The sequence below is a fragment of the Pipistrellus hanaki genome, assembly GCF_964339955.1.
Source record: "Pipistrellus hanaki genome assembly, chromosome: 3".
NCBI classification, from domain to species: domain Eukaryota; kingdom Metazoa; phylum Chordata; class Mammalia; order Chiroptera; family Vespertilionidae; genus Pipistrellus; species Pipistrellus hanaki.
Window position 1 is genome coordinate 168,101,509 of NC_140505.1, and position 27,957 is coordinate 168,129,465.

General features: G+C 39.2%; 1 protein-coding gene, 1 long non-coding RNA gene and 1 pseudogene across 3 annotated transcripts; 2 read left to right on the forward strand and 1 right to left on the reverse strand.

The window, feature by feature from the left end:
• Nucleotides 1-8,413: 8,413 nt before the first annotated feature.
• Nucleotides 8,414-17,775, forward strand: LOC311619758 (NKG2-A/NKG2-B type II integral membrane protein-like; the record flags this gene model as incomplete). The annotated part of the gene is made up of 5 exons (XM_084878284.1): nt 8,414-8,600; nt 9,565-9,618; nt 10,091-10,242; nt 15,163-15,266; nt 16,429-17,775. 5 exons carry the CDS (start codon nt 8,414-8,416, stop codon nt 16,547-16,549), a joined length of 618 nt encoding a protein of 205 aa, XP_084734410.1. The 3' UTR covers nt 16,550-17,775.
• Nucleotides 17,776-21,408: 3,633 nt separating this feature from the next.
• LOC311619394 (jun dimerization protein 2-like) lies at nt 21,409-21,888 on the reverse strand (annotated as a pseudogene). The gene has a single exon. The product of its transcript is annotated as a jun dimerization protein 2-like (transcript).
• Nucleotides 21,889-25,060: 3,172 nt separating this feature from the next.
• On the forward strand, nt 25,061-27,477 carry LOC311619398. The gene is made up of 3 exons (XR_014794495.1): nt 25,061-25,110; nt 26,825-26,902; nt 27,382-27,477. It is a non-coding gene; the product is annotated as an uncharacterized lncRNA (long non-coding RNA).
• The last annotated feature ends 480 nt before the right edge of the window (nt 27,478-27,957 follow it).

Below are 27,957 nucleotides of genomic sequence, written 5' to 3' on the forward strand. Positions count from 1 at the left end.
GGGCCGAATGGTTTACTGAACAGTAATAAACTGACAATGTCATAAACTGACAGCGGAGTGCAGTGATGACAGCGCGGTGCGGGCCACATTGCAAGGCCTGGCGGGCTAGATTTGGCCCGCGGGCCTTGTGTTTGACACATGTGCTCTAGATAATGCAAGATTTGGATTTTGTTAGTTTTTTTCAATATCTTATCAATTTTATCATTTTCAATGAGAGTAACTCTGACCTGTTGATTCTCTCTACTCTTGTTTCTTCTTTTCTTGGTTTTGAATTTTTTTGTGTGGTTTGCTATCTTCATTTGGATTTAATTATAGTTTTTCCATTTTTAGTTTCCTGAGTATGAAATTGAAGTATGCTTCAATTTCTTTAAAAAAAAACAACACCTCTTATTATTTACTGTTGACTCTAGAACAGATGTTCCATTTTCCCCACCTTTGTCCACCTCCACCTAGGCCTCGCCCTCTCTCCCCTTTTCTCTGGCTATCACCACACACTGCCTGTGTGTTTGAGTTGTGTCTGTATGTTCTTTGGCTAATCCCTTCACCTTCTTTCATCCGTCCAGTCCCTCCAGGCGCCCTTTCTTCTGACAGCTTACTATAAAGCCATAATTATCAAATATTGTCTGATCTCTTAAGTGGTACATAAAACCAACAACAAAATATTCATAGAAAAAGAGGTCAAATTTGTGGTTGCCAAAGGTGGGAGGCTGGGGGAGAGAGGTATTAAAGGAAGATTCTCAAAATGCACAAAGTTCAGATATTAGGCAAACAAGTAAGAGATATATAATGTAGAACATGACTATAGCTAACACTGCTCTAAGTGATGCAGTAGTTTCCGTGTCTGCTGGGGATACATTCAAGACTCTTAGTGGATATCTGTAACCATGAATAATACCGAACACAAAATATAGAACATTTTTTCTTATATGTATACTAGAGGCCCAGTGCACAAAATTCGTTCACAGAGGCGGGAGGCAGGGTGTTGTCCCTCATCCCAGTCTGTGCCTTCTCCAATCTGTGACATTCCTCTCACAATGCAGGACTGCTGGCTCCCAACCACTTGCCTGCCTGCCTGCTTGATTGCCCGTAACCACTTCTGCTGTCAGTCTGATCACCCCTAACCACTCCCTTGCCAGCCTGATAGTCATCTAACTGCTCCCTTGCCAGTCCCATTGCCCCTAACTGCCTTCTCCTGCTGTCCTGGTCACCCTCAATTGCCCTCCCTTGCTGGCCTGGTCACCCTTAACTTCCCTACCTTGCCAGCTTGGTCACTCTTAACTGCCCTCCCCTTCCAACCTGATTTCCCCTAACTGCCCTCCCCTGTAGGCCTGGTCACCCTGAACTGCCCTCTCTTGCAGGCCTGTGTGCCTTAGCTGTCCTCCCTTTAGGCCTGGTCAAACACAACTGCCCTCTCCTGCCAGCCTTGTCCCTTCCAACTGCCCTCATATGCTGGCCTGATCACCCATAACTGCCCTCTCCTGCTGGACATCTTATGTCCACATGGGGGCAGCCATCTTTGACCACATAGGGACGGCCATATGGTGTGTTGGAGTGATGGTCAATTTGCATATTACCTCTTTAATATATAGGATACCTTTGATATAGTTTAATATGTAAATTAGGCACAGTCCAAAATTAACAATAATAACTAATAATAAAAGATAATGATACACTGTAATGAAAGTTTTGTGAAAATGGATTCTTTCTCTCTCTAAATATCTTGTCATTCTAGAGGCCCAGTGCACAAAATTCATGCAAGGGTTTCTGCCCTCATAGCCCGGGCTGCCTTGGCCCTCCCAGCCCTGGCTTCATCTGGATGGTCATCCTGCTGTTTAGTCTAATTAGCATGTTAGCTCTTTATTATATAGTATCGTAGTCACCTTCTTTTTACTAATAATTATGTCAGATGATATAATGCTTATGTGATAACATAAAATGAGGTGAATGATGTAGATACTGTGATATAACATTAAGCTATTGTTGACCTGTCAGTACATCAGATGGAGGATTATCTGTTTAGGTCAGTGGTTGGCAAACCATGGCTTGAGAGCCACATGTGGCTCTTTGGCCCCTTGAGTGTCCTAATGCCACTTCTTCAAAATAAACCCCCCCAGGCCAAAAAAGTACTTCTGCGCCTGGGCCACTAAGTTTAATCACACTGTACATGTAAACCCGCATGTGCTATTTTATGGAAGAGCCACATTCAAGGGGCCAAAGAGCCACATGTGGCTCACAAGCCACAGTTTGCTGACCACTGGTTTAGGATGATGCTCAATTATCAACTCATGACAATGTCAATGGTTGTATGTCAGGAACAGACCATGCCAATGGTTAGGGATGGACAGTTGATGGGTATTTTATAAAATACTCTTTTTGGTGTGTGTGTGTGTCTGAATTACCTTATTAGTATATATTGAACATGCCAGTAGAACTATTCTGATAACAAATTAATACACACACTCACACAGAGAGATTTATATAGTTACAGAAACATTTAGTGCTTTGTAAGAAAATGTTCCTGAACATGTAAAGGATATGGGAAGTCATGTGCACAGTTGACTTTATAATCTTCAAACTAGGAAGTGTGGTAACATAAATTTACCAAAGAATGGAGTCTCTTTCATGACTTAGATAGTTTTGCGTTTATATACATTCCAATGAGCATTTCAGCTCCTGCGGGTTATGAAGCCTGAACTGACACTTTAAAAATCACCTGCCCCGGTATCCTAAGTGTAGAGCTAAAGAATCCACTCTCCTTTCAGAAGATTACAATATAGTAAAAGACAGATGAGTATTCAGAGGGGCTCCAGAAATGCCTTTTGTGTTAGCTAAGGCACACATATCACACAGAACTCTGGTCATGTCTGAAAGCCTCTGGTTTTACTTCCTGCTTGACAGAAGTTTAGATCAAATTCTGCTAAGTTCTTTTTTTCCTGTTAACAAATTTAGTGACATGGTTGCTTTGGAAACAAAATCGCTCCCATGATTGCGGGTTGACAGTTGATCACTGCCATTCATGCTTCTTTTCTCCTGAAACATCTAAACTCTGACCACCTTTCTTCCTGCTCTTCTGTGCTCACAGACCTGTATCTAAAGTCTCTGCTCCTGTTTGAAATTCACCCTTAACCAAGGGAACTAAAATCATCAATGTTTACAGAGCCACCAACTTTGAATACCGGGGAGTTGGTTTCTCTCTGTAGCTCATCTCTGACAGACAGCACCTGCTCTTGTCATCTGAGCCATCACTGGTTCCAAAGCCATCACTGGGGCATTAATAATGAGATGTCTCAAACAGCAATGCAAAGTCTCATCACATCAGCCTATGCCATATAATCTTTTCCATATAAAATCTCTCCATGTAAAACCCTAATATGCAAATAGACCAAACGACAGAACAACTGAACAACTGAACAAGCTGTCACTATGATGTTCGCTGACCAACAGGGAATGTGCAGAACATAGCAGGTGTCGGCCACGAAAGGATGGTGGAGCAGGTGAGCGGGGCATCAGACCAAGGTGGGGATCCAGTCACTGCCATTGGGACAAGCCTCTGGTGGTTACTGAAGATTCTTTGCTCCCATGGTTCGCTGTCCCGCCATGCACTCACACCTACTACTGATGCCTGCCATGTTCACACCCGCTGCCCGCACCCAGCACTGGCCCCAATTGCTTGGCAGCATCAGTGGATGTGATTGATGACTGTTGGCCATGATTGTCCCTCAGGAATTCTCGACCTCCCTGTGCTCCTGAGGAGCAATTGGGGCAGCAGCTGCCTCTTGCACCTGCTGCCAGTGATTTCCCCTCTTGTACCTGCTGCAGGCACCTGGCACTGGTCCTGATTGCCCCTGAGGGCTACTCCACCTCCCACTGCTCCTGAGGGTCAATAAGGCAGCAGCTGTGGCTGACACCTACTGGCAGTGCTGGCCCCACTCACAACCACTGCTGGTGCCAGCCCCAATTGCTCAGTGCTGTCAGCACACAGGAGCAGTGGTGGCAGGAGTGGAACTGCTGATAGAGTGGTGACCAGGGGCAGCAAAAGGGCAAGCCAGGTGGAGACCAGAGGATAGGCCAAGACAGACCCCTGTGCTCACTGCAGCTTTGCAGCCCACAGTTCCTTTCAAGGTGAACAAATTCATGCACTGGGCCCCTAGTGCTTCATGTAGTGTAGCAAGCACTTCCAGCACGCATTTTTGGTAATTTGCTTTGTGTCTCAGCTAATGGCCACACATAACCTTGCTGCTTGCAGGCAATAATGACAGCAACAACAGCAAAAATGCCACTCATGTTTTTATTTTTTTATTTTTTATTTATTTTTTATTATTATTTTTTTAAAGAGAGGGAGGTAGAGAGAGAGAGGAGGGGGGAAGGGAGAGGGAGAGAGAGAGAGAGGGAGAAGGAGAGAGAGAAAGAGAGACCATCCATCAGTCCTGCCGAATGTGCCCCACCAGGGATTGTGGAATCTGCAACCTTTTGGTGTATAGGACATGCTCCAACCAACCGAGCCACCTGGCCAGGCCCATAAGTCACTTTCTATAAAGAGAGCAGCTAGGACAGGTTGCCATGTCTTCCCCCTTCTCCACGTTTTTCTTGGTGATGCAGAATTATCACCACAAGAGCAGAGTAGAAATAGTTCTCCAGTTCCTCATCCTATCCCCTCATCCATTTGGTGGGACATTGCCATTGTGCTGCTGTCAAATGAGGGCCCCCAGGGCCCAAAGCAGTAGGGATGGGCCTAACTTCCCGGATTCCTGCCTCAGCAGAGGGTGGTCACTATGCACTGGCGCAGGAACTATCACTGCAGTATAGTGTTGAAAGAGCACTGTTATTGGAAATAGCTGTGTGTGTGTTTTTTTTGTTTTTGTTTTTTCAACTCATCAATGTGTTGCTGCAAAGTTGTAATCCTTCGGTGATCATATGGGTAACATTAACGCTGCATTCCATGGGATGATACTGTGCACACGTTTTGTAAAATAAGGCTTGCTTGAACACAAGCACTGCAATGTCACAGCAGACTGTCTTGCAGCCTGGACAGCTATTATGTGATTAGTGGGCGGGTAGAGTATACAGAGTGAATACACTATATCCTCTTTATTTTCTTATTTCTTCTGTATGAGAAGATGGGTGTTAGTTGAACCTATTGTGGCGATCATTTTCCAGTACATGTATATCAAACCACTCATTTACTTTATAGTTAATATATATGCCAACACAACTGATGCCCCATCTTTGGAGCATTCGGTCTTTAATCATTATTTGATTTCAAATTTATCCGAGGGCAGGCCCTCACCAGCAAACCAACCTCTGTGCCTGAGCTGCAGAGGAAACACTTTTTCTGACAGCTCATTAGCTACGCTCCCTGTATGCTACTTGCAGTATTCTTGGTAACTTTGGCAATAAGAATCCAAGAAGGTGATCTAGGGTTTTTCCACCTCACTCCTGGAGGAAAAAAATGGAAGTCTGCTGCTGGAGGGGCTAAGAAATGTCATATCCTGCCCTAGTGAGTCTGCTCAGTGGATACAGCCCCGGCCTGTGGATTGCAGGGTCTGGGTTTGATTCTGATCAAAGGCATGTACCTAGGTTGAAGGCTCCTTCCTGGCCAGGGCCTGGGTCTGGGCTCATGCAGGAGGCAGCCAATTGCAGTATCCCTCTCACATTGATGTTTCCCTTTGTCTTTCCCTCTCTCTTCCACACTCTTTAAAAATCAATGGAAAAATAGCCTCAGGTGAGGAGAAAGGAAGAAAGAGAGAGAAAGAAAGAAAGAAAGAAAGAAAGAAAGAAAGAAAGAAAGAAAGAAAGAAAGAAAGAAAGAAAGAAAGAAAGAAAGAAAGAAAGAAAGAAAGAGAGAGAGAAAGAGAGAAAGAGAGAAAGGAAGAGAGAAAGAAAGAAAGAAGAAATAAACATAGAGAAAAGGAAGAAAGGAAGAAAGGTCATAGTTTATAAAAGAGATCTTGAAAATGCCTAAAGAAAGTTGTCATTTTTTTGTGGTGAAGGTACTGGAGTCCGTGTTGGTGAAAACATCTTGGCAGCTGTGGTAGCAGGCAGTGGGGTGATGGGGCTGGAGCACTCCCCTGATCAGCCAGGTTGCCTCTTGCAGAGGGAGGCCTACTGATGGATTAGGAGTGGGCGTAAGCCATCAGTAGGACATCCCTTGAGGGGTCCTGAACTGTGAGAGAGGACAGGGTGGGTTGAGGGACCTCCTGGTGCACGAATTCTGTGCACCAGACCTCTGGTTTTTTAAATAAGGGACATTTTTTAAAAAATTACTTTGTTTCCCCCTTCATAGGTAGAGTTTTGCTTTGTTATTTACCATAATTAATCATTAAAATAGAGATGGTTTTGATTAGAAAATGAACCAACAAAAATACAATCATAAGTTATATGATAATTTAATCTCTGTCATGGTGCTTTAGTTCAACATTATCTCATTTTATATCCTTCACAGAGATATTATTTATGCCAAGGGAAGTCTAACATTTAAGAATAATAAAATGGTGGGGAGGGGTGGAAGATAATAGATCAACCGAAGTACTTGCATACATGCATATAAGTACAACCAATGGACATAAAACTCTGGGGAGGGAAGATATGTATCGGAGGGAGGATGGGGGGCAAAGAAAATCAATAAAATATATTAAAAAAGAAAAAGAATAATAAAACGAATGAGGGATTTTTTTTTAATGACCAAGAAGGAGAAAATGAGAAGGTAAAAAATTGAGGATTAATGATTGTTGTGACAGTTAACATAAAGGTGAAAATAATAGCAATTCTTCAGATCATTGGAGACAAATATCATTAAATAAGTATAGTTAATGGGATTATGATTTTAGAAATTTCCCCAATTGTAATAGAAATTCCATAATGAGAGTATAAGGAAAAGAAGTATGTAATGCCAGGGTTTAGTAACCTGTCTAAGAGTAGGATTTAAACATCTGAGATACTCCTAACAAGGCTTCAGTGTTCAGAGTTTGTGATTAAGATGTAAGTTAACAGCATGGTTGCTGAGGTCTTTTGTCCTCTGATATCTTTTTGAATAAGATAACAACTTCTCAGAGGCACTGCTAATGGGGATAAACCACAGCACACACTTACCAGCCCCAAGTATCCCATATTCTGGAGGTGTTTGATGATGTAAACTATCTTAAAAATAGCCCATGTGTAAGAATTTCCTGTTCAAACTTTATGAGAAATCTACTTTTTTCACTCATGATTCATTCTGAACTTTCACGGGGCAGTCTGTGAAGACCACAGTCATTGTTTGTTTACTAGAGAAACCTGGTCTCCCACTAAAGGCTACAGAAGGTATGTGTCTCTATTTTCCTGGCTCTCTATTAGCGCGTCTCATGTAGTGGGAGATTACAAATGGTAGATGTGAGGTACAATTAAGATACAACCACATAAAAGAAAACATTGGTGTCTTTATTTAAATAATTGGGGGCAAAAAAATGAGAAGAATAAAATATGAAATATGTTGGAGGCTATCAAACTATTCAAATTCTTGCCTGTTAGAGAATGACTCAAGTGCATACACCCATGCACAATTGATGTGTTAAGCAAAACAATTTAAAGGAGAATCCAGCAAGAATCATGACAAAGAAGAGTTATTTTAATTTTATAATCAATATAGATATATTTTATACTTAGCCCAGCCTTTAAAAACAGATTCTTTAAATGAGTTTTCTGAATTACAGTGGTAATCTAAATGTACACTTATCTAGAATAAATAAAAATAGTTGGCTTTTAATAAAAATCAGGATGAAGTAGCTCCCATAAAGTGCAAGTTTAAGCTGAATTATAAAAAATCAAAAGATATTTTAAAAAAATTAAACAAACATTGCAAGAGATGGCACCACACTGACAATGAAACTCTTGTTTAATGAATTATGTTGCATATAAATAAAGTATGTCATTAAATAAAATTAATTTACTTCAAAATTACTATATATGCCAACACAACTGATGTCCCATCTTTGAAGCATTCAGTCTTTAATCATTATTTGATTTCAAATTTATCATAAATATTGGAGACTCTTTTTTCTTATATAACATTTCAATTTTAGTACAAGCATTCTAATAATGTTAAAAATATTTTTATGGAATCTGTCTTTCAATTAATGACAATGCCATTATTTATGCTATTCTTTATTCCTCATTGATTTCTTGCTTTTTATGGCTCAAACAAATAATATATTGCCAAATGTAGAATATGGTAAAATTAACATCTACCATGAAGCACTTGTTTAAAGATCTAACAAATTTAAAATCAGAACTTTAGTTTTTTCAACAAGGAAATGAGCCCTACTACCCTTTACCCCGCCCAGTTTTACTGTATTAGAGATCGCATTATTGCTTATGTCACCTATTTGTAAGGACACTTAAGTTAGAGCACAGACTCAAATGCCACTCAGCTGCAGAGATGAATAACCAAAGTGTAACCTATGCAGATCTGAATTTGGCCAAGTCCGCCAAGATACAGCAAAGGAAACCTAAGGGCACTCAAAGCTGCACTCCAGTAACTGAGCAGGAAATAACCTACGCAGACTTAACTCTTGGAAATGCTTCCCGGGATCTTCAAGGGAGGGACAAGAAGGACTACTGCAAAGGTAACGCATTCAATAGACACACAGTCTATCTGTTCTAGTGTGTGCAGCTGGGGTGCAGCGATGTGGGGGAAAGTAGGACATTAGCTCGCATATTTTTTTTCATTTGTGAGAACCAGCGCTTAAAGTTGGAATACAGTATTCTAAGACAAAAGCAGAGGGCTAATTTTATTCAAGTATTGTTGAAGATGTAGTCTTTGACCAGTACTAACTCATGGAGCATTCTATTTCCTAAACATGCAATAGCATATTCTGAGAGAAAGATTACAGTGGTAGGGATGGGCTTAGTGTCCAAGTTTATGTATTTGATTCTCTGTACGTAAACTGTCTAAACAAATGGTCTCTTTCTCCTTTCTAAGTGTTTCCTTTTCTCTTCCTGCAGTTTCACCATCACCTTTAGAGAAACTCATTGCTGGGACCCTAGGAGTCATTTGTCTTGTCCTGATGTCCGCTGTGGTGACAATCCCTATTATGCTCTGTAAATACATTTTTGTAAGGTTATACAGAATGTTTCATTTTTATATTCATCAGGGCCTCTGAATACTTCATAGTGTTATAGAATAGAACTTTTATCTTAAAGTATGCATTTAGATTAAGTGAAAAATGGTAATTCTGAAATTGTCCAAGGTATAAATATCAGAACGATTTTAGAGAGTATTTTATAAATATATGTACATATATATGACCACATTTATAATGTAAGGCATGCTTTAGGATATCTTATTGAGAAATACAAATTATTTTTTGAGATTGTTTATCCAAATACTGTGAGTGATGTAGTTCTCTAGACTTTCAAAACGTTTTTCCTCAAAATTATCATTACTACATTAATTTTCATTGGTAACTAAACTTTATTCCAGATAGTTCTAATCCTAGATAATAAAACAAATTAAATGTAAGAAACAGAAGTATTATGATGTAGTTAGATTAAGATTGATTTTTATAAGAATTACTTTTTCCCCCACAGCTAATGCTCCGCTGGAACAGAATAATTCTTCCTTAAAAATCAGGATCCAGAAAGGTACATAATTATTTTCTCAGTGCTGATATTAGTTTAGTTTATACTTTATCTCTAAGATTAGGTAGTCAAAAATAATAGCTCTTATGGAATGGGGACATAAATTATAATACCTGGCAATAAATGCTCATAAATAATGATTATAGAAAAGTGTTTTCTTATGCAACAATATGAAAAAATATTCATTTAAGATCATCATACTCATTGTTGCAGATGGGCTCAAAGATAATTTTAGGATTCTAAAAACGTGGTTTTCTTCATTGTCATTCACGACATGTAGAGAGTGGATACTTTTGTTTGTGTGTTTGCTTAATATGGGACATAAACCAGGAAACAAGAGACTAACCCTTCTCTGTGAGTGTGTTTTCTTTTATATGTATTGCACAAATGTGTCTATACTAGGCAAATATGTAAATTAATTTTCATTTTTTAAATTTTAAATTGTTTTTGATAAAATTTTATAATCTTTTTTTAGCATATCATTGTGGACATTGTCCAAAGGAGTGGTTGACATATTCCAACAATTGCTATTACATTAGTCCTGAAAAAAAAACATGGAATGAGAGTTTAAAGGCCTGTGCTTCTAAGAACTCTAGCCTGCTCTACATAGATAATGAAGAAGAAATGGTAAGATTTAAATGTTTCCATTTTATTTTATACAGAACCATGAATCTATAAATGCTTTTTTCTAATGCAAACTTTGCTACTTGATTTTACTATAAATCAAGGAAACTGAAGGTATCGTGATTGTGCACATAAATTAAAAACTTAAATGACCCATGCTATCTAATATAAGGGTAATATGCAAATTGACCGTACTTCAACACACAAGATGGCCTCCTCCATGTGGTCAAAGATGGCTGCCCCCATGTGGACACAAGATAGCCACCACAAGATGGCCAGTAGGGGAGTGCAGTTGGCGGCAATCAGGCCTGCAGGGGAAGGAATTTAGGGGTGACCAGGCTAGCAGAGCAGGGAAGTTGGTGACCAGAACTACAGGGAGGACAGTAGGGGGCAACCAAGCTGGTAGAGGAGGGCATTTAGAGGCAACCAGGCCTGCAGGGGAGGGTAGTTGGGAGTGACCAGGTCTGCAGGCGTAGACAGTTGGAGGGGGGACCAGGCCTGCAGGGGATGGCAGTTGGCAGGGACAATGACTGCAAGAGAGGACAGTTGGTGGTGGCCAGGCCAGCCAGGGAGGGCACTTAGGGGCAATCAGGCAGGTATGTAGAGATGTTAGGGGTGATCTGGCTTTTGGGGGGAAGGCAAGGTTGCAGTGATTAGGCTGGCAGGGGGCAAGATAGTGGTGATCAGACCGGTAGGGGGGCAAGGTCAAGGCAATCAGGCTAGGAAGCAGAGGAGTTAGGGGTTATCAGGCAGGCAGGCAGGTGAGGAGGCTGGAGCCAGTCATCCCAGATTGTGAGAGGGATGTCTGACTGCCAGTTTTGTGCCTAAACGGGCAATAGGACATCCCCTGAGTGGTCCCATATTGGAGAGGTTGCAGGCCGGACTGAGGAAACCCTCTTTACACGAATTTTGTGCACTGGGCCTCTAGTATTCTAATAAGCATGCGTGGTGTCAGATGGGTAGCAGACCCAGTGGGGTGTTCACCTCAAAATGTATACATGAGCCTAATCAACAAATCGTACACCTGAAACCAAAACAATACTGGATATCAATTGTAACTGAAAAATCTTTTTTTAAATTGCCCAAAAATTATTCTCATTGTTTATTTTTACTGAAACCTGCATCCAAAATCCAACATACAAATTAAAACCAGAGGCAAAATAATTATAATATAGTCACTTAAAATATAAAGGTTAAGAGTTTTGTTCCATTCTTCATTGCTTGCCACTTGTAGGTTTCTATACTTCTTTAATGGCTTGGGCATTGCACAGCAACATGCAGGAATCCTTTTCTCTGATATTCTGCTGCTCTTGACAGTTGTTGGTTGGCTTGTTGGACATGCACTCTTGCACTTTCAACTTTGATTTCTATGCTATCTATCACATCTCCTTGCTCATGAATTATCATGCACAAATCTTTTTTAAAAAAAATACATTTTATTGATATTTAATTGAGAGAAAGGGAGGAGGATAGAGAGCTAGAAACATCGATGAGAGAGATATATCGACCAACTGCCTCCTGCACAACCCCCTCTAGGGATGTTTCCTCAACCAATGTACATGCCCATGCCTGGAATCGAACCTGGGACCTTTCAGTCCGCAAATCAACGCTCTATCCACTGAGTCAAACCAGTTTTGGCATGCACAAATCTTTTAATAGGTCCTTTATATCCATAATATCAGCTTCAAATTACCTAACAGAAGACTCTCATGAGCAAGGCAAAGGTCATCCTTCCTAATTTCCTCATCCTGCACCTGCTCCTGAGGTGGACTTTGGCTTTCCCAGGATATAAGATTCTTTTCTTCTGAGCTTTCCTCAGGAAAATCTACCAAATTCTCCGGAACTGTCTCCCACTGGAGCAGCAAACTCTTTCTATTTCTCATCAGCTTGCCTCTGGACCTTCAGAAAGTTTGTCAATGATGTGAACTCAACATTAACTAAGTGATCCTTCTGTATTTTCCTTTGACACTGTTCACTGGGGGTGGCGGGCAGAGATCCAAACTCTTTTCACTTTTTAATTTATTTTCATTGTTGAAAGTGTTACAGATCTCCCCCTTGTCTTCTCCCCCATTGACTCCCACCACCGTACCCCCACTTCCAGGCCTTCAGCAGACCATTGTCTGTGCCCATGTGTTATGCATATATGCATATAAGTTTCTCAGTTAATCTCTCCCTCTCCACCTACCTACCACAGCCTTCCCTCTAAGATTCATCAGTCAAATCTATGCTTCTATATTTTGGGTCTGTTTTGTTCATCATTTAATTTTGTTCATTTGATTCCACATATGAGTGAGATCTTATGATACTTATCTTTCTCACTGGCTTCTTTTGCTTAACATAATACTTTCCAGGTCTTCCATGCTGTCTCAAAGAGTAAGAAATCCTTTCTTTGTACTCTGGCATAGTATTCCATGGTGTGAATATACCATGCCTTTTAAATCCACCCATCTATTGATGGGCACTTGAGCTGTTTCCACATCTTAACTGTTGTAAATTGCACTGCTATGAACATAGAGATGCATACATTTTTTCTGATAGGTGTTTAGGGTTTCTTAGGATATATTCCCAGAAGTGGGATCACTGGGCCAAATGTCAGTGCAATTTTTAACTTTTTGAGCAAACTCCATACTATTTTCCATAGTGGTTGCACCAGTCTGCATTCCCACCAGCAGTGTACTAGGGTTCCCTTTTCTCCATATTCTCACCAGCAGCTTGTCATTTGTTGCTTTGTTGATGGTAGTCATTCTGAAAGGTATGAGGTGATACTTCACTGTCATTTAAATTTGCATCTCTCTGATGATTAGTAACTTTGAACAGTTTTTTACTTGTCCTTGGCCTTCTGTATGTCAACTTTGCAGAAGTGCCTTTTTAGGTCCTTTGTCCATTTTCAATTGGTTTGTTTGTTTTCCTTTTGCTAAGTTATTTAAGTTCCTTATATAATTTGTATATTAACGTTTTATCAGATGTATCAGTAGCAAATATATTCCCCCATGCTGTGGGCTCCCTTTTAATTTTGTTGGCGTTTTTTTTTTTTTTTTTTTTTTTTTTTTTTTTTTTTGCTGTACAGAAGCCTTTTATTTTTATGTAGTCCCATTTATTTACTTATCATTAGTAACTCTTGCTCTAGAGATGTATCCACAAACATTTTGCTATGTGAGATATCCAAGATTTTGCTGCCTGTGGATTCTTCTAAGATTTTATGGTTCAACAACTTACACTTAAGTCTTTCATTTATTTTGAGTTTATTCCTGTGTATGGTGTAAACTGGTGGTCTAGTTGCATTTTGATTTTGCATGTACCTGTCCAATTTTCTCCATATCATTTATTGAAGAGGTTGTCGTTACTCAATTGTATGCTCTTTAATCCATTGTATGCTCTTGCCTCCTTTGTTAAATATTAATTGAGGATAATGGTTTGGGTCAATTTCTAGGTTCACCATTATGCTCCATTGATGTATATTCCTATTCTTGTGCCACTACCAGGCTGTTTTGATTACAGTGGCTTTGTAGTATAATTTAATATCTAGTATTGTGATTCCTCCGACTTTGTTATTCTCTCTCAAGATTGCTGTGGCTATTTGGGATCTTTTCTTCTTTCCATATAAGTTTTTGAAGCATTTTTCTAGATCTGTGAAATACACTGTTTTATTAGGGATTTCATTCAATCTATAGATCGCTTTGTATAGTATGGACATTTTAACGGTGTTGGTTCTACCAATCCATGAATACAGTATCTTCTTTCACTTGTTATATTTTCCTCTATCTCTCTTTAAAAAAAGTATTAATATTTTACAGAGAGGAAGGGAGAGGCATAGAGAGTTAGAAACATTGATGAGAGAGAAACTTTGATCAGCTGCCTCCTGCACAATCCCTTCTGGGGATGTGCCCGCAAACAAGGTACATGCTCTTGATAGAAATTTATCCTGAGACCATACAGTCTGCAGGCCGATGTTCTATCCACTGAGCCAAACTGGTTTGGGTCCTCTATCTCTCTCTTTTTTTGTTTTTAATGTCCTGTAGTTTTCTGAGTATAGGTCTTTTACCTCCTTGTTTAGTTTATTCGTACGTACCTTTTGTTGTTGTTGTTTGTTTGTTTGTTCCAATGATAAATGGGATTTTTTTTTTTAAAGTTTCCCTTTCTGTGAGTTCATTTTGGTGTATGAAAATGACATAGATTTCTGGGTGTTAGTTTTGTATTCTGCTATGTTGCCAAATTCATTTATTAAATCTAGTAGTCTTTTAGTGGAGCCTTAAGGGTTTCTATGTACAGTATCATATAATCTGCAGATAATGACAGCTTTACTCCTTCTTTTCCAATTTGGATGCCTTTTATTCCTTCCTGTCTGATTGCTATAGCTAGGACTTCCGGTACTAAGCTGAATCAGAGTGGTGAAGTCGGTTATCCTTGTCTTTTTCCTGTTCTTAAGGGAAATGGTTTCAGTTTTTGGCCATTTAGTATGATGTTGGCTGTAGGTTTGTCATCTATGGCCCTAAAAGACTTTTTATCAAAATTGGCTGTTGGATTTTATCAGATACTTTTTCTGCATCAATTAATATTATATGTTTTTTTTGTTTTCCTTTTTTTTTCTATACTTTTCTGTTCCTTTGGCAAGTTTGTTAGGATGCTGCTGCTTCTGTTGCAGCTGTTGCCTCAATTCACATGAATGTTGAGGTGTTTCAAGTGGATTCAAAGACCTCTCTGTTTCCACGGGAGAGTGTGGGATCTTCTGGATGTTGGATATGGTGGGCCAGCTGGGTGGGGTCACGACAATTCCTGATATGCGAGACACAAGTGGTAGTTTATTCACTAATTGCAGTCACCCTGCCTCCTCGTTTCCCTTCTCCTCCTCCAGCCAGGGACCAACTTAGTTCTTTGTATGAAATCAATTACCTAATTTCTCATAAACATTTTTATCTCTCATAGAAATTTTTGAATATTTTTGTTAAATATTCATGGATTCAACCCTACCAGAGAGACAATAATAATCTATTGGTGTGGCAAAATGGCTCAGCTTTCTCTTCCAAACTGTAGGTTTCTTGAGAACGTATATATTTTATATCTTTGTGCTTTAAGTCAGAAATTAATCTTAGAAATGAACATCAATGCATGAACGATTACATAAATACAGTGAAACTTTGGTAGAGCATACTAACTCAGGCAAGGAGCTACCCACTAGAGCCAAAAGCCATTATGTTAGAAAGTAGGTTTTACAAATATATATGTTCAAAAATTGACCAATTAGTTCACCTGTTTGTACTTATGATGACACACTTGTGTAATTAAAATGAAGTATATACGAAAAGTTTCATTTCACAGGAAAGCTTTCTGTATGTGCTACTATAATTTAAATTTTATACTGAAAAGGTTTAGTAAATGTATGCATTCACCAGTCATGGCCTGGGAACAAATGTGCTTGGCTGGGGTGTTGCTTCAGCCCTCAGGCTGTAAAACTGCTGCAGAGTCTGGCCTCAGGGCAACAGCACCAGTTACCACAGTTGAGGTTTGTGATCATGTGCTAACCATTAGCAGTACATTGTTTATGAGCTTTGACACTTGGATTTAAATATTTAGACTCTAGTAGTAAATATGTAATATTTATTCATGTCAGTAAAATTACTACATTGTTTTTCCCCAACATATGGCCCTGTTGCTAAATTTAAAAAAAAAAGGTGATTAAAAACAAAAAAAATAATCTCTTAATATAATTATAAGTAAACTTTAAAAAAATATATTTTCATTGATTTTTAAAAGTATATTTTATTGATTTTGTACAGAGAGGAAGAGAGAGATATAGTTAGAAACATGGATGAGAGAGAAACATTGATCAGTTGCCTCCTGCATAACCCTTACTGGGGATGTACCTGCAACCAAAGTACATGCCCTTGACTGGAATCGAACCTGGGACTCTTCAGTCTGCAGGTCGACGCTCTATCCACTGCACCAAACTACTAAGGGCTAAACCTTTTTTTAAAACATTTAAAAATTAGCAAGGTGTTAATTTCACATATTATATACAAACCTGAAATTTTGTCCATTAAATCCAGTGTTTACCATAAACTAAATGTTTCTGCTGAAAAATTGTAAGAGGTGTTCAGATTTAGATATGTAAATATTACTGTAAAGAGTTTACTCATTAAAATATGAAGTTATATATGATCACACTAATGATATATTATTTCTGTATTTCAGATCTGCAATAATGTCAGGATTTCCTAAGAATTGTACATTTGCAAGGCTTGACAAACACATGCTCTCTTCTGAATCCTGTTTACAAAATAACAACTATGTTTGTAAGCACCAGCCACATTAGCTTAGCTAAATCTAGTACAATGGTATCTGCACCATCTAAAAATAATACATTTCTAGTTTCTTTAAAAGCACCGCAATTATTTTTGTAGAACTATTTTTTAAGATATTATTTTGAGATCAGCTTTAGGCTCACAACAAAATTAAGAGGAAGTTATTGGGATTTCCCTTATTCCTCTGTTCCCACCCAAGCAGAGCCTCCCTCCCACCACCCCCCCTTTAAAAAAAATATATTTTATTGATTTTTCACAGAGAGAAAGGGAGAGAGAGAGAGAGCTAGAAACATCGATGGGAGAGATACATCGACCAGCTGCCTCCTGCACACCCTGTACCTGGGATGTGCCCCCAACCAATGTACCGGAATCGAACCAATGTACTGGAATCCCTGACCGGAATCGAACCTGGGAACTTTTTGGTCCACAGGCCAAGGCTCTATCCACTGAGCCAAACTGGTTTCGGCCAGAGCCTCCCTTTTATCAACATCACTCACCACCCTGGTACATATTGTACTTTGACTCTTCATAGCACTTAAAGTCCATAGTTTGGCCTGACTGCCATGGATCAGCAATTGAGCATCATCCCATGCACCGAGAAGTCAATGGTTCAGTTCTTAATCAGGGAATATGCTGGGTTGCAGGCTCAATCCCTATTAGGAGGTGTGTAGGAGGCAGCCTGTCAATTTCCCCTCTCATCGATCTTTCTATCTTTCTATTCCTCTCTCTAAAATCATTTTAAACTTCTATTTCAAAGTCTATAGTTAATTTGATGTTTCACCCTTGGTATTACAAATTTATTTTTAAATCTATCTATCTATCTATCTATCTATCTATCTATCTATCTATCCAGTTACATATTGTACACTTTTAAACTTCTGATATTCAGTAAAATAAATCATGTACATATTATGAATCATAATATCAAGAACTGTTATTTCTGCCCTTCCTGGTTTGGAGTGTCAGCCTTTGGACTGAAGGATCCTGGGTTTGATTCTGGTCAACAGCACATGCCCCAGGTTGCTGGCTTGATCCCCAGTGGGGGGCGTGCAGGAGACAACCAATCAATGATTCTCTCTCATCATTGATGTTCCTATTTCTCTCTCCCTCTCCCTTCATCTCTGAAATTAATAATAAAAAACCCCAAAACTGTTATTTCTAAGTCTCCAATCACATCAATAATTGAGCAAATATTTTCAAATTAATGTACTTGACCTAGCCTTTAAATGTTCCAAATGGGGGCTGACCATCCCAGGGTTACAAGGTGTATATGTGTGTTGAGTCAGGAGCGAAAAAACTCGGGAAAGTTTGATTCAAGGTTATTATTACCTACTTGCTGGCGAGAGCCTGAGGAGAGGGGAATAAAAGAAAATCACACGGGTGCCAGGTTTTAGACTTCATTGAAGACAGTGTCACTGCAGAAAGCTTTATGGCAGGAATGCTCACTGGGCTGTGCTAGGACAGAGCAGTTCCAAGTCTGCTGGCCCACACTGCTGAGGATGGACCTCAAGTCATGACTAACAAGCAGGAAGGCCTCCCTGCCACAGGTCAGGAGGCAGAGGCTGGAGGAGAGAGAGCTGTGACCAGCTACAAACACTTGCTGGAGGTCGAGCACCTCAGGAGCTTCCTGCATGCTCTCAGCTGTTAACCACATCTCTAGCAAAAAGTGAGAACACACCGTGAAGCCAGGAAGAAGGGCCCTTTCTCTGGCACGCCTCTCTGGTGCCTTTTACCAGGAAAACATCAGGTGAGCTGACACGGAAGAAAAGGTGCAGAAGACCTAGCACCATTCACTCACCAAGGGCAGTAAACATAGATTTGGAGCCCAGAGAAATACATTCTTAATCGACACTCAAGGTTATTTATTATGTCACAACCCCAAGATTTCCATAGAAAAGCCATTTAAATATGTCCCACTCATTCAGAATATGGACCCAACACATATATCTTCTAAATCTAATTTGGTGCAGCAATGTCAATCATTAGATTCATCTTTTTTTGGATGCAGACTGGTGGTTTCACTGGATAATAATCAGAGTCCTTTGCTATATTTTACATGTCTGTTTTGTTTTTCTACTGGATTTTAGATATTTTGGAAGGTACCTTGTTTTATTAAATTCTCTGTCTCTCCTTCTGACACTCTTAATTACTTAAAAACATGCATTAGAAGCATGTTTGATGGACGCAATCAAGTGTTATCACGTGTTAAGTAATGAAGAAAACGAAAATTAAAAGGATACAATATCTGTGTGAATCAAAGAGTTAGTTATTGACAGAATGTGGGATGAACCATAGTAATTTGACACAATCATTTGGAGATATTTTTGCTATAATTCCATTACAGGTCGTAGAGATCCTGCACTCACTTAATAATTGCAAAATGAATTAATAGTTATATACATTTATTTTTTTGGACATAGATGTTGTCTTTATGTTCTGTACATTTTTTCCTTAGGTTTACATAGAGAAAATGTGTCAACATTCAAAGTTAATTTGTATCTAATTGCTGAAGTTGCTTTGACATTTAAAAAATAACTTTTATTTTATTCATTTATTTCTCATTTCCCCTATTGTGGTTTGGTTGGTTTTCAGGTGATGTAGACTGGGTATGTATGGACTCAGCTCAAGACCACAGATAAAGCTCATATCTTTGTTTTTAATATTTTATTCTCTGAACAGTGGACTACCTGGTACATAACTTCATAGCAGTGATGAGCAACTCTCAGCATGTCTAGCCGAAATATGCTTCTTGATGCCTGAACTCAGAATTCATAAACTGTTACTTCCCAGATCACACTATATTATCAAAACAAGTAACATGGCCAACCTTTTTAATTGTCTACAAAGTATACTCTTCTCATAGTGGTCAGAGGGACAAAATATACATTCCCCCAAAACTAATGCTATCTAATAAAAGAGACACGTGCAAATTGACTGTACCTCCACTACACTACCATCCAATTAGAGTGGGCATGTAAATTAACCCAATAAAGATGGTAGTTAATTTGTATATGCAAGTGAGGAGTGACCTAGGTTCCAGGAGCATCATGACCCAGGCCACTCCTAGCCTATAGGTTCGTGTTTATGCCCCTGGCCACTCTGTGACTATGAGTGCAAAGCTACCACATACTGAGCAATTGTCCTTCACCAACCCCTGTGCTAAGCATTTTGTTATGTTAAACCATATAAACTCCTGGACTATGAGTGCAGGCACCAATTGGCTGGGGGCAGGGTGGGAAAATTGCGACAGGGGTGGGGGATGGTCCCACCTTGTCCTCAGCCTCTTGCAGATGCTCTGGGGTGAAGCTGCAGTTTGGACTTAAGCCCCCAGCCCAGCGCCCATGACAAGGGTCTGGCTGCTGGCCTCTGAGGCGTGTGGAGACGACAGCGGTCGCTGTTGACTAATGATTTTGCTGACCACTGGTTCAAAGTATTGAGAACCATATACAGTTACTAGAGGCCCAGTGCATGAAAATTTGTGCACTCGGAGAGGTCCCTCAGCCAGGCCTGCACCCTCTCACAATCCGGGTAGATTCCTTAGGCCTGACCTGATTTCAGGGACTCTTGGGGCTTTCCTTCTCCCAGCTGCAGGCAGATGGACCTGTCCCCGCTGCTGCCACTATGTGACATCTGTGCAGCCCTACTCCCTCCCTCCCCTGACACTGGTCGCCTTCCTCTGCAGGTGGCTTGATTGGCCTGGGCCTCCCTCTGCTGGGCGATCGCTGGCCAGCTGCACACTTGCCACAGTGTCACCGGCCGGTGGCCTGGGCCTCCCTCTTTCTTTTTTATTTTATTTTAAGTAAGAGGAATGTTTACGGAGAGATGCAGAATTGTTATGAAGGGTATACCAGGATGGAAATGCACAGCACCTGCTCCTACCACCCCCAACACCCAGAGACTACAGTACTTACACACAATGGCCATAACTGCTGAATATCTGTTCCTAACAAAGAAACCATAGCATATTTATACTGTATCATGTTGAGTGATTGTAGAAATCCATGTATATGTTGCTTGTATAAAATCTTTTTTTTTTTTTTTGTAAAAATCATTAAAAATAAAGTATAAAAAGCATGTGCAGTTAAAAGCCCTCAGGACAGCCAGTCTGTAAACGTTCAGTTAGTATGTGCTTTGGAAGGGCACCCATGCCTCAGGCCCACAGAAACTCCAGCAGGGCTAGTGAAGGTGCGCCCAGGCTGCCACTCTGGGCAAGACTGAGCTGGACCAGGGCGAGTGGGTACAGCAGGGCCTGGCACTGTGCCCTTTTCCAGCCTTGCATCTGGATCAGGGTCAGGGTCAGGGTCAGGGTCAGGGCTGGGGGCAGGCAGATGGCAGTTTCACTCTGAGACCCATACTCAGCCTAATTTTGGTTGCAACTCATGGCTTTTCCTGGCTGGTCGCAGGTCCCTTGGGTGGGTGCCCCGGCAGAGGCCAGAGAAGTGCCCACAGCTGCCTCTTGGGCATCTATCCAGCCCAGAGCCTCTGTTCTGCCTCCTGCAAGCCAGGCTGTAGGCAGAACAGCCTCTCCTCAGCACTCTTTATGGTTTCAGTGCTTGGTGCTGGGTTTCATCAGCTTGGGTTTCTTCCACTAGTGTGGCTGATTTCAGTTTCACACAAAAAAGCCTGGCTGATGCTGGCTGTGCTGAGCCTCACTGAAGAGTTTTCATGCAGCAAGGAAGAGCCCTCTGGGTCCTCCTCTTTCCTCCTCTTTCCTCCTCTTCCTCTTCCTTCCTCCTCCTCCTCCTCCTCCTCCTCCTCCTCCTCCTCCTCCTCCTCCTCCTCTTCATCCTCCTCTTCCTCTTCTTCCTCCTCCTCTTATTCCTCCTCCTCCTCTTCCTCCTCCTGCTCCTCCTCCTCCTCCCGGCCATGATCACTTCTCCAGCTGCTCCAGCAGTGGGTTGCCTTCTGAGTTGGGGGTCTTAATGCTGTAGGCCCTGAAGATGCAGGTGGGGAAATTGAGCATCGGGATGAACTGCTGCCACTCCTGCTTTAGCTCCTCCATCTGGGTTTTCAGCTCCACATTCATGAGCTCCAGCCACTCAGATTCCTGTTGCAGAACCTCCTTCTTCTTGTTCCAGCATTGGGCTGTCTCTTCCCCAGCACCTTCTCCTCCACTCCTCTCCCTCATGTAGCTCACTTTTCACAGGTTGAGGCCTCTTGCCCAGATTCACCTTCAGGAAGTGCAAAGGGGCGATCACACCCCCGTGTTGTGGATGTCAGGGTATTTCAGCTCCTCTGCAGTCAGGGCTGAGCTTGGGAGTCCAGTCAGGGAGCTGAGCCCTGCCCAAGAGCCTGAAGTCATGGAAGGATCTGGGATCTGCCCAGGCATCATAGCAGGAGGAGTGGCAGTCCAGCCCTGCAGAAGCCATGGGGAGAGGCTGTGACCCTGGGGTCTGGGCCAGGCTGCAGGTGCCATGCCTGCTCAGGAGCAGCTGTGGTGCCAGCCCTGCCCTGCAGTGTCCACGCCGCCAGCACCTCCTGTTGCAGCCACCCAGCATCCCTCCCAGGAGCTGTGGCCTGGGTCTCCCTCTTTGAGGCATTGATCCTGGGGCTCTGCCTACCTGCCTCATTGCCCCCAACTGCTAGCCTGCATACCCGATCACTTCTAAGTGCCTGCTGGGGAGCGGGGCCAGCCCTGCAAGGGGCAGAGGTGGTTCTGGTCTCTCATTGTTTTTTTTTTTCTTGTTATGCCATTATGTTCACTGGGTTTTTATTATATAAGATTTCAATATTATGGACTATATTCCCTAGGCTTTATATCCCCATGACAATGTTGTAACTATCAATTTATAGAATTTGCCAAAACCGGTTTTGCTCAGTGGATAGAGCGTTGGCCTGGGGACTGAAGGGTCCCAGGTTCGATTCATGTCAAGGGCATGTAACTTGGTTTCGGGCACATCCCCAGTAGGGGGTGTGCAAGATGCAACTGATCGATGATTTTCTCTCATCAATGTTTCTGACTCTCTATCCCTCTCTTCCTCTCTGTAAAAAAATCAATAAAAATAGATTTTAAAAAATTTATAGAATTTTCTTTTAGAATTTTTCAAATTTTCAGCAAGGGTGCCTCTCAAAGGGAATGTTTATAATATGTGGTTTATTTTGTTACCTTTTTTACCTTTGGTTGAGAATACTTAAGTTCTACCTCTTAGTAAATTTCAACTCTTAAATACAATGTTATTGACTTTTGTCCTCCTGTAAGAGTTTAGATGGTTAGGCTTTATTCATCTTATAACTGGAAGTTTCTACTTTTTTACAAACCTAATTTCTGCAACTCCAACTTCTGGCAACCACTTTTTAATGAATTTCATATTTTTTTTTAATTCTACATATACAATAAATTATACCATACAGTATTTTTACTTTCTCTGTTTAGCTTGTTTCACTGAGCAAACTGCCTTCAGGTTCATTCCTATGACAAATCGCAGAAATCTCTTTTTCTCCTGCGTGAATAATCACCCTCTGTGTGTGTGATATTTTCTTTATCCGTCCATCCATTGAAGACACCTCGGTTGCTTTCAAACATTAACCACGGTGAATGCGCGTCAGTGAACATGGGAGCACAGATATCTCTGCCAATAATTGCGTTGATCTGAGTGGATATCTCAATAGGTTAGAGCCGTGTGCGGCAAACTGTGGCTCACGAGCTACATGCGGGTCTTTGGTCCCTTGAGTGTGGCTTTTCCACAAAATACTACAGCCTGCGCGAGTCTATTTTGAAGAAGTGGCGTTAGAAGAAGTTTAAGTTAAAAAAATGTGGCTCTCAGAAGGAATTTCAATCGCTGCACTGTTGATATTTGGCTCTGTTGACTAATGAGTTTGCCAACCACTGGTTTAGAGCATGGTCCCTGTACACCAAGGTTACTGGTTGATCCCTGGTCAGGCTGCATATATGGTCTCACTCATTTGTGGAATATGATGAACAACATAAACTGCTGAACAAAACAGACCCAGAGACAGAGAAGCATCGATCAGACTTTCAAACCTCAGAGGGAAGCTAGGGGAGGGTGGTGGTAAAAGGATGGATAAACCAAAGGACTTGTATGCATGCATATAAGCCTAACCAATGGACACAGACACCAGGGGGGTGAAGGCATGATTGGGGTGGGTGGGTGGGAGAAAGAGTCAATGGGGAAATAAGGACACATATGTAATATCTTAATGAAGAAAAAAAAAAATCTAACAATGCTTTTCCGTTTTTTGGATGCTGTTTTTTTTTTTTTTTTTTTTTTTGTAATAGATGCACAATTCTGTCAATTAATTAAAAAGTTTAAACTGTAAAAAAATTTAAATAAGTAAATGAATTAAAAATCTTAAAAAAGAATCAAATAAGTTTAATTCTTCCTATTATCTATCTATTTATTTAATCTCTTTCCCTTCTCTATTTTGAAAATCAATAAATAAATTAAAAATTATAAAATAATTGTTTTGTGTCTTTGGATGCACATTCAGATATGAGATTGCTGGATCATGTGGTAATCCCAGTTTTAATTTACTTACTAATGAAAATAAACGTTTCCTCTTTTCATGATGTAATATGAGAAAGATAAAAAAATTCTATCTGATGCACACTAGATAATTTAAATGTAATGTTTGATTTCTTCTAATGTTCATGTGTCACTTAACATGTGTTTTCAATGTCTACTATTTCTACCACAACAGTTATGATCAAGTGAAATTTTAAAAAATTACATTTGTTTTCTTCCTACATAGTTAGTCTTGGGGGTTTGTCATTTAAAACAAATATTTCTATGAAAATACAAACTACTAATTATAATTTGAATATGAATTAATCAACAATATGAGTATTAATTTAATATTTCAATTCTATACACTATGGTATAGTTCAGTGTTGCTTACTATCTTATCCTTCACAGATATTTATTATTATCAGGAAAATTTACATTTTTAATATGTAAATAATAAAATTAAATACAGCAATTTTAAAAGCAACAGGGTAAGAAGATAGATTTGAGAATAAATATTTGTTAACAGTTACTATATGTTGAAAATGTAGTAATTCTTCAGAACATTAGTGACAAACATCATTAAGTAGCTATTGTTAATGAAATTATGGTTTTAGATTTATTCTAATTAAAATAACATAATGAGTATAAAGTAAAATGAGGTGAGGCCATTATTTTGCAACCTTGTCTGAGAGTAGAACTTAAACATCTGAGATTCTCTCACAAGGCCTAAGATTTCGTGATGTTAAGATGAAATAAGCTAACATGGTGAGGGTTCAAGTCTTTAGTCCTAGAAATCTTTTAGAATATGAGAATAATTTCTCAGAGGCATTTCCCAATGGACAAACCAAGTGACGCATTAAAAGACCAAAGTCTCCTATACTAGGAAGATGTGTGATGAGATAAATCACCTTCAGATTTGCCCAAGTGTAAGAATTTCCTGTTCAAACTCTAAGTGACACAGAGATGAGAAATCTACTTTTTTTTCCTTTCTAGTTTTGATTCACTCCCAGTCTTCACAGGACAGTCTGTGGACATCACAGACATTGTTTGTTTGCAGGAGTGACCTGGCCTCTCACTAAGGATTCATAACTTTCTGGCTCCCAGAGGTATGTGTGTCTACTCTCCTGTCTCTCTACTGGCCCAGTTCATTTAATGGGAAATTGCAAATGCTAGATGTGGTATTACTGAAGTACAATTCACATACAACCAAATAAAAGAAAACATTGGCATTCTTATTTATACAATTTAGGAGAAAAGAGTAAAACATGAAATGTGTTGGTAGCTATTTTAAAATATTCAAATTTTTGCCTGTATAAAATTACTAAAGAGCATACATACATGTATATTTGGGCTTGAAAATCAGTATAACTTTCATGAAATTCCATAGTATTTTGTAATTAATAGATATAATTATAAATGTATATTATTTCATATTTATCCCAGATTTTAAAAATAGATTTTTGACAAGAATTCATCAAGTTGTGAAGGTAAAACATAATTCCTCATACATACACTTCAATTAAATAAAATCAGTGTGACTTGCAATAAAAATCAGGATTTAGTAGTCTTGGTAAAATGCTTATTTAAACTTTTAAAAATGTTTGTTGTTGAATATTTAAGCTTAATTATAAATAATCAAGATACTTTTAGAAATTGAACAACACATGCAAAAATATGCCACACTGATAAGACTCCTGTCTAATGAATTATGTTTTCATTGTCTGATAAGAATCAGAAATAGTAACAAGGCAATTGTGTTAAAATAATTAAAACAAGTGACATATTGAGGGTTAATAAATGTCAGATTGAGTGTTATCTTTATTTGCATTGTATCTTAACATATTTTTATTCCCACCTTAGATTAGTAAGCTAGGTTGTTAAACACTAAATAACTTTTAAAGGTTCAAAGCCAGAATTTATTCTAGATCTTACTGATTGCAAAGCCCATTGACTGAATAATTGAATAAATTATCAGATTTATTACATTTGCCTACACACTAAAGTCACCTTCGCTGACTTTGATAGCCATAGGATCTTTCTGGAATTTTGCACCAACAATGTTCCTCCATAAATGACATAGATATTTCTTAGTCATTTTATGGTTTCATATCTTAACCGTTAAATAAATTGTAAGTTACTTGTGTAAAGTTAGTATTTTTAAAATTCTTTTAATGTTCTATTGCTTTTCTTATTTGTAAGTTTTGGACACTTTTAGTATGTCATTAGTATTTTTCAGCAATAATATATTTTCTTAAATTATAATGATTTCTCAGAACTCCAAAATTATTTAAAACATCACTTGATATTTGCCCTTTTAATAAATAAATGTAAGTTACTAAATAAAATTAATTTCTCACAGAAAAGTATTCTAATACTAGTATTCACCCAAATTTAAAAGACTCAATATGTTCATTACTGAATTAAAAATTGGCATAAGAATTAGGGCATCAATTTCTATATAACATGTAAATTTTCAAAGTTATTTTAACTGTATTAAAATGCTTCAGTGGACTCTGACTTTAATAATGATATCATTATTCTGAATTTCTTTACTCTTCAATAACTTATTATCATTGCTTCAACCAATAATATTATGCCAAACACAGAATATCATTTTAAGAACTATTATTCTATCATGAAGCACATTTAAATCTCTACGTAAGTTAGAACAAGATTTCACTTTGGGCAAAGGCAAAGTGAGTACTGTTACTTATCTCACACTCCACCCCCAAAGGCTCTCCTTGGGGTCTTGTCATTGTTCACATCATTTGTTAAATACTTAAGTACTGTTACCATAAACACCATCCTGTCATTACTCAGCCTCAGAGATGGATGTCCAACAAGAAAATGACTCAGAAATGAATCTGGCTAAGGACTTCAGGAGACAGCAAGTGAAAGGTAAGGGAGTGAGAAGCTCCTTTGTATCAACTGAACAGTAAGTATTCTATGTGGGAATAAACTTCCCAGTGCTTTTCAAGATCTTCCATGGAATTACAGGGTTGACTAAAACAAAGGTGACACATTTATTAGACACACGGTATAAAGGTTCTAGGAGGTGCAACTGAGATACAGAGGTGTGCAAAGGAGTAGGGAATTAGCTCACGTTTTTTCATTTGCAAGGGCCAGAGCTTGAAGTTGGAACACAGTATTCTGAAATGAAATCTGAGGGCTAATTTCATTCAGGCATTGTTGTAAGGTGCGGTCTTTAACCAACAACTTATGGAGAATTGTGAAAATGAAATGGTTCATCTGAGAGGAAGATTCCACTGGTAGATATAGTTTTGGGGTTCAACTTTATATGATTCACTGTGCCTGTGGGTTCTCTTATATGTAAATTGTCAAAATAATGTCTCCATCTCTCCTTTCTCTTCCTGCAGATTCACCATCACCTCCAGAGAAGGTCTTTGCTTGTGTCCTGGGAGTTATCTGCCTTATCTTGATGTACAGTGTAGTGAGAGCGATACATTTTATGCCTTGTAAGTTTTTGGAAGATTTCAAGGAGACATAATTTTAAAGAATCTAATTGTTCTAAGGATTTCATAATACGGTATTACAGAACAGAATTCTAATTTTAATGTCTACATTTAGATAAATGTGCTATGCTGAATTTGTCAAGTGCATAGAGATAGAATGACTTGTAGAAAATATTTTACAAATATTTATATATTCTGACTTCATAACTTAAACATATACTTTATAGGAATACAAAAGTCCTTATTGAGAAGTGCAAATTAATTATTTATATTGGGTAAGTCAATACTATAAGTGATGGTATAGTTTGTTCCCATATGCTTTTAAAATATTTCTTCCTAAGTCTGTATTACTTTATTCTTTTTTCTTAGTAAAATCAATTTTGTTAACAGATAATTCTCATCATAGACAATATTTAAAAAGACTTCAAGCCAAAACCAAAAAGTGTTATGTTTTAATTATATTAATTACTTTTTAGTTTT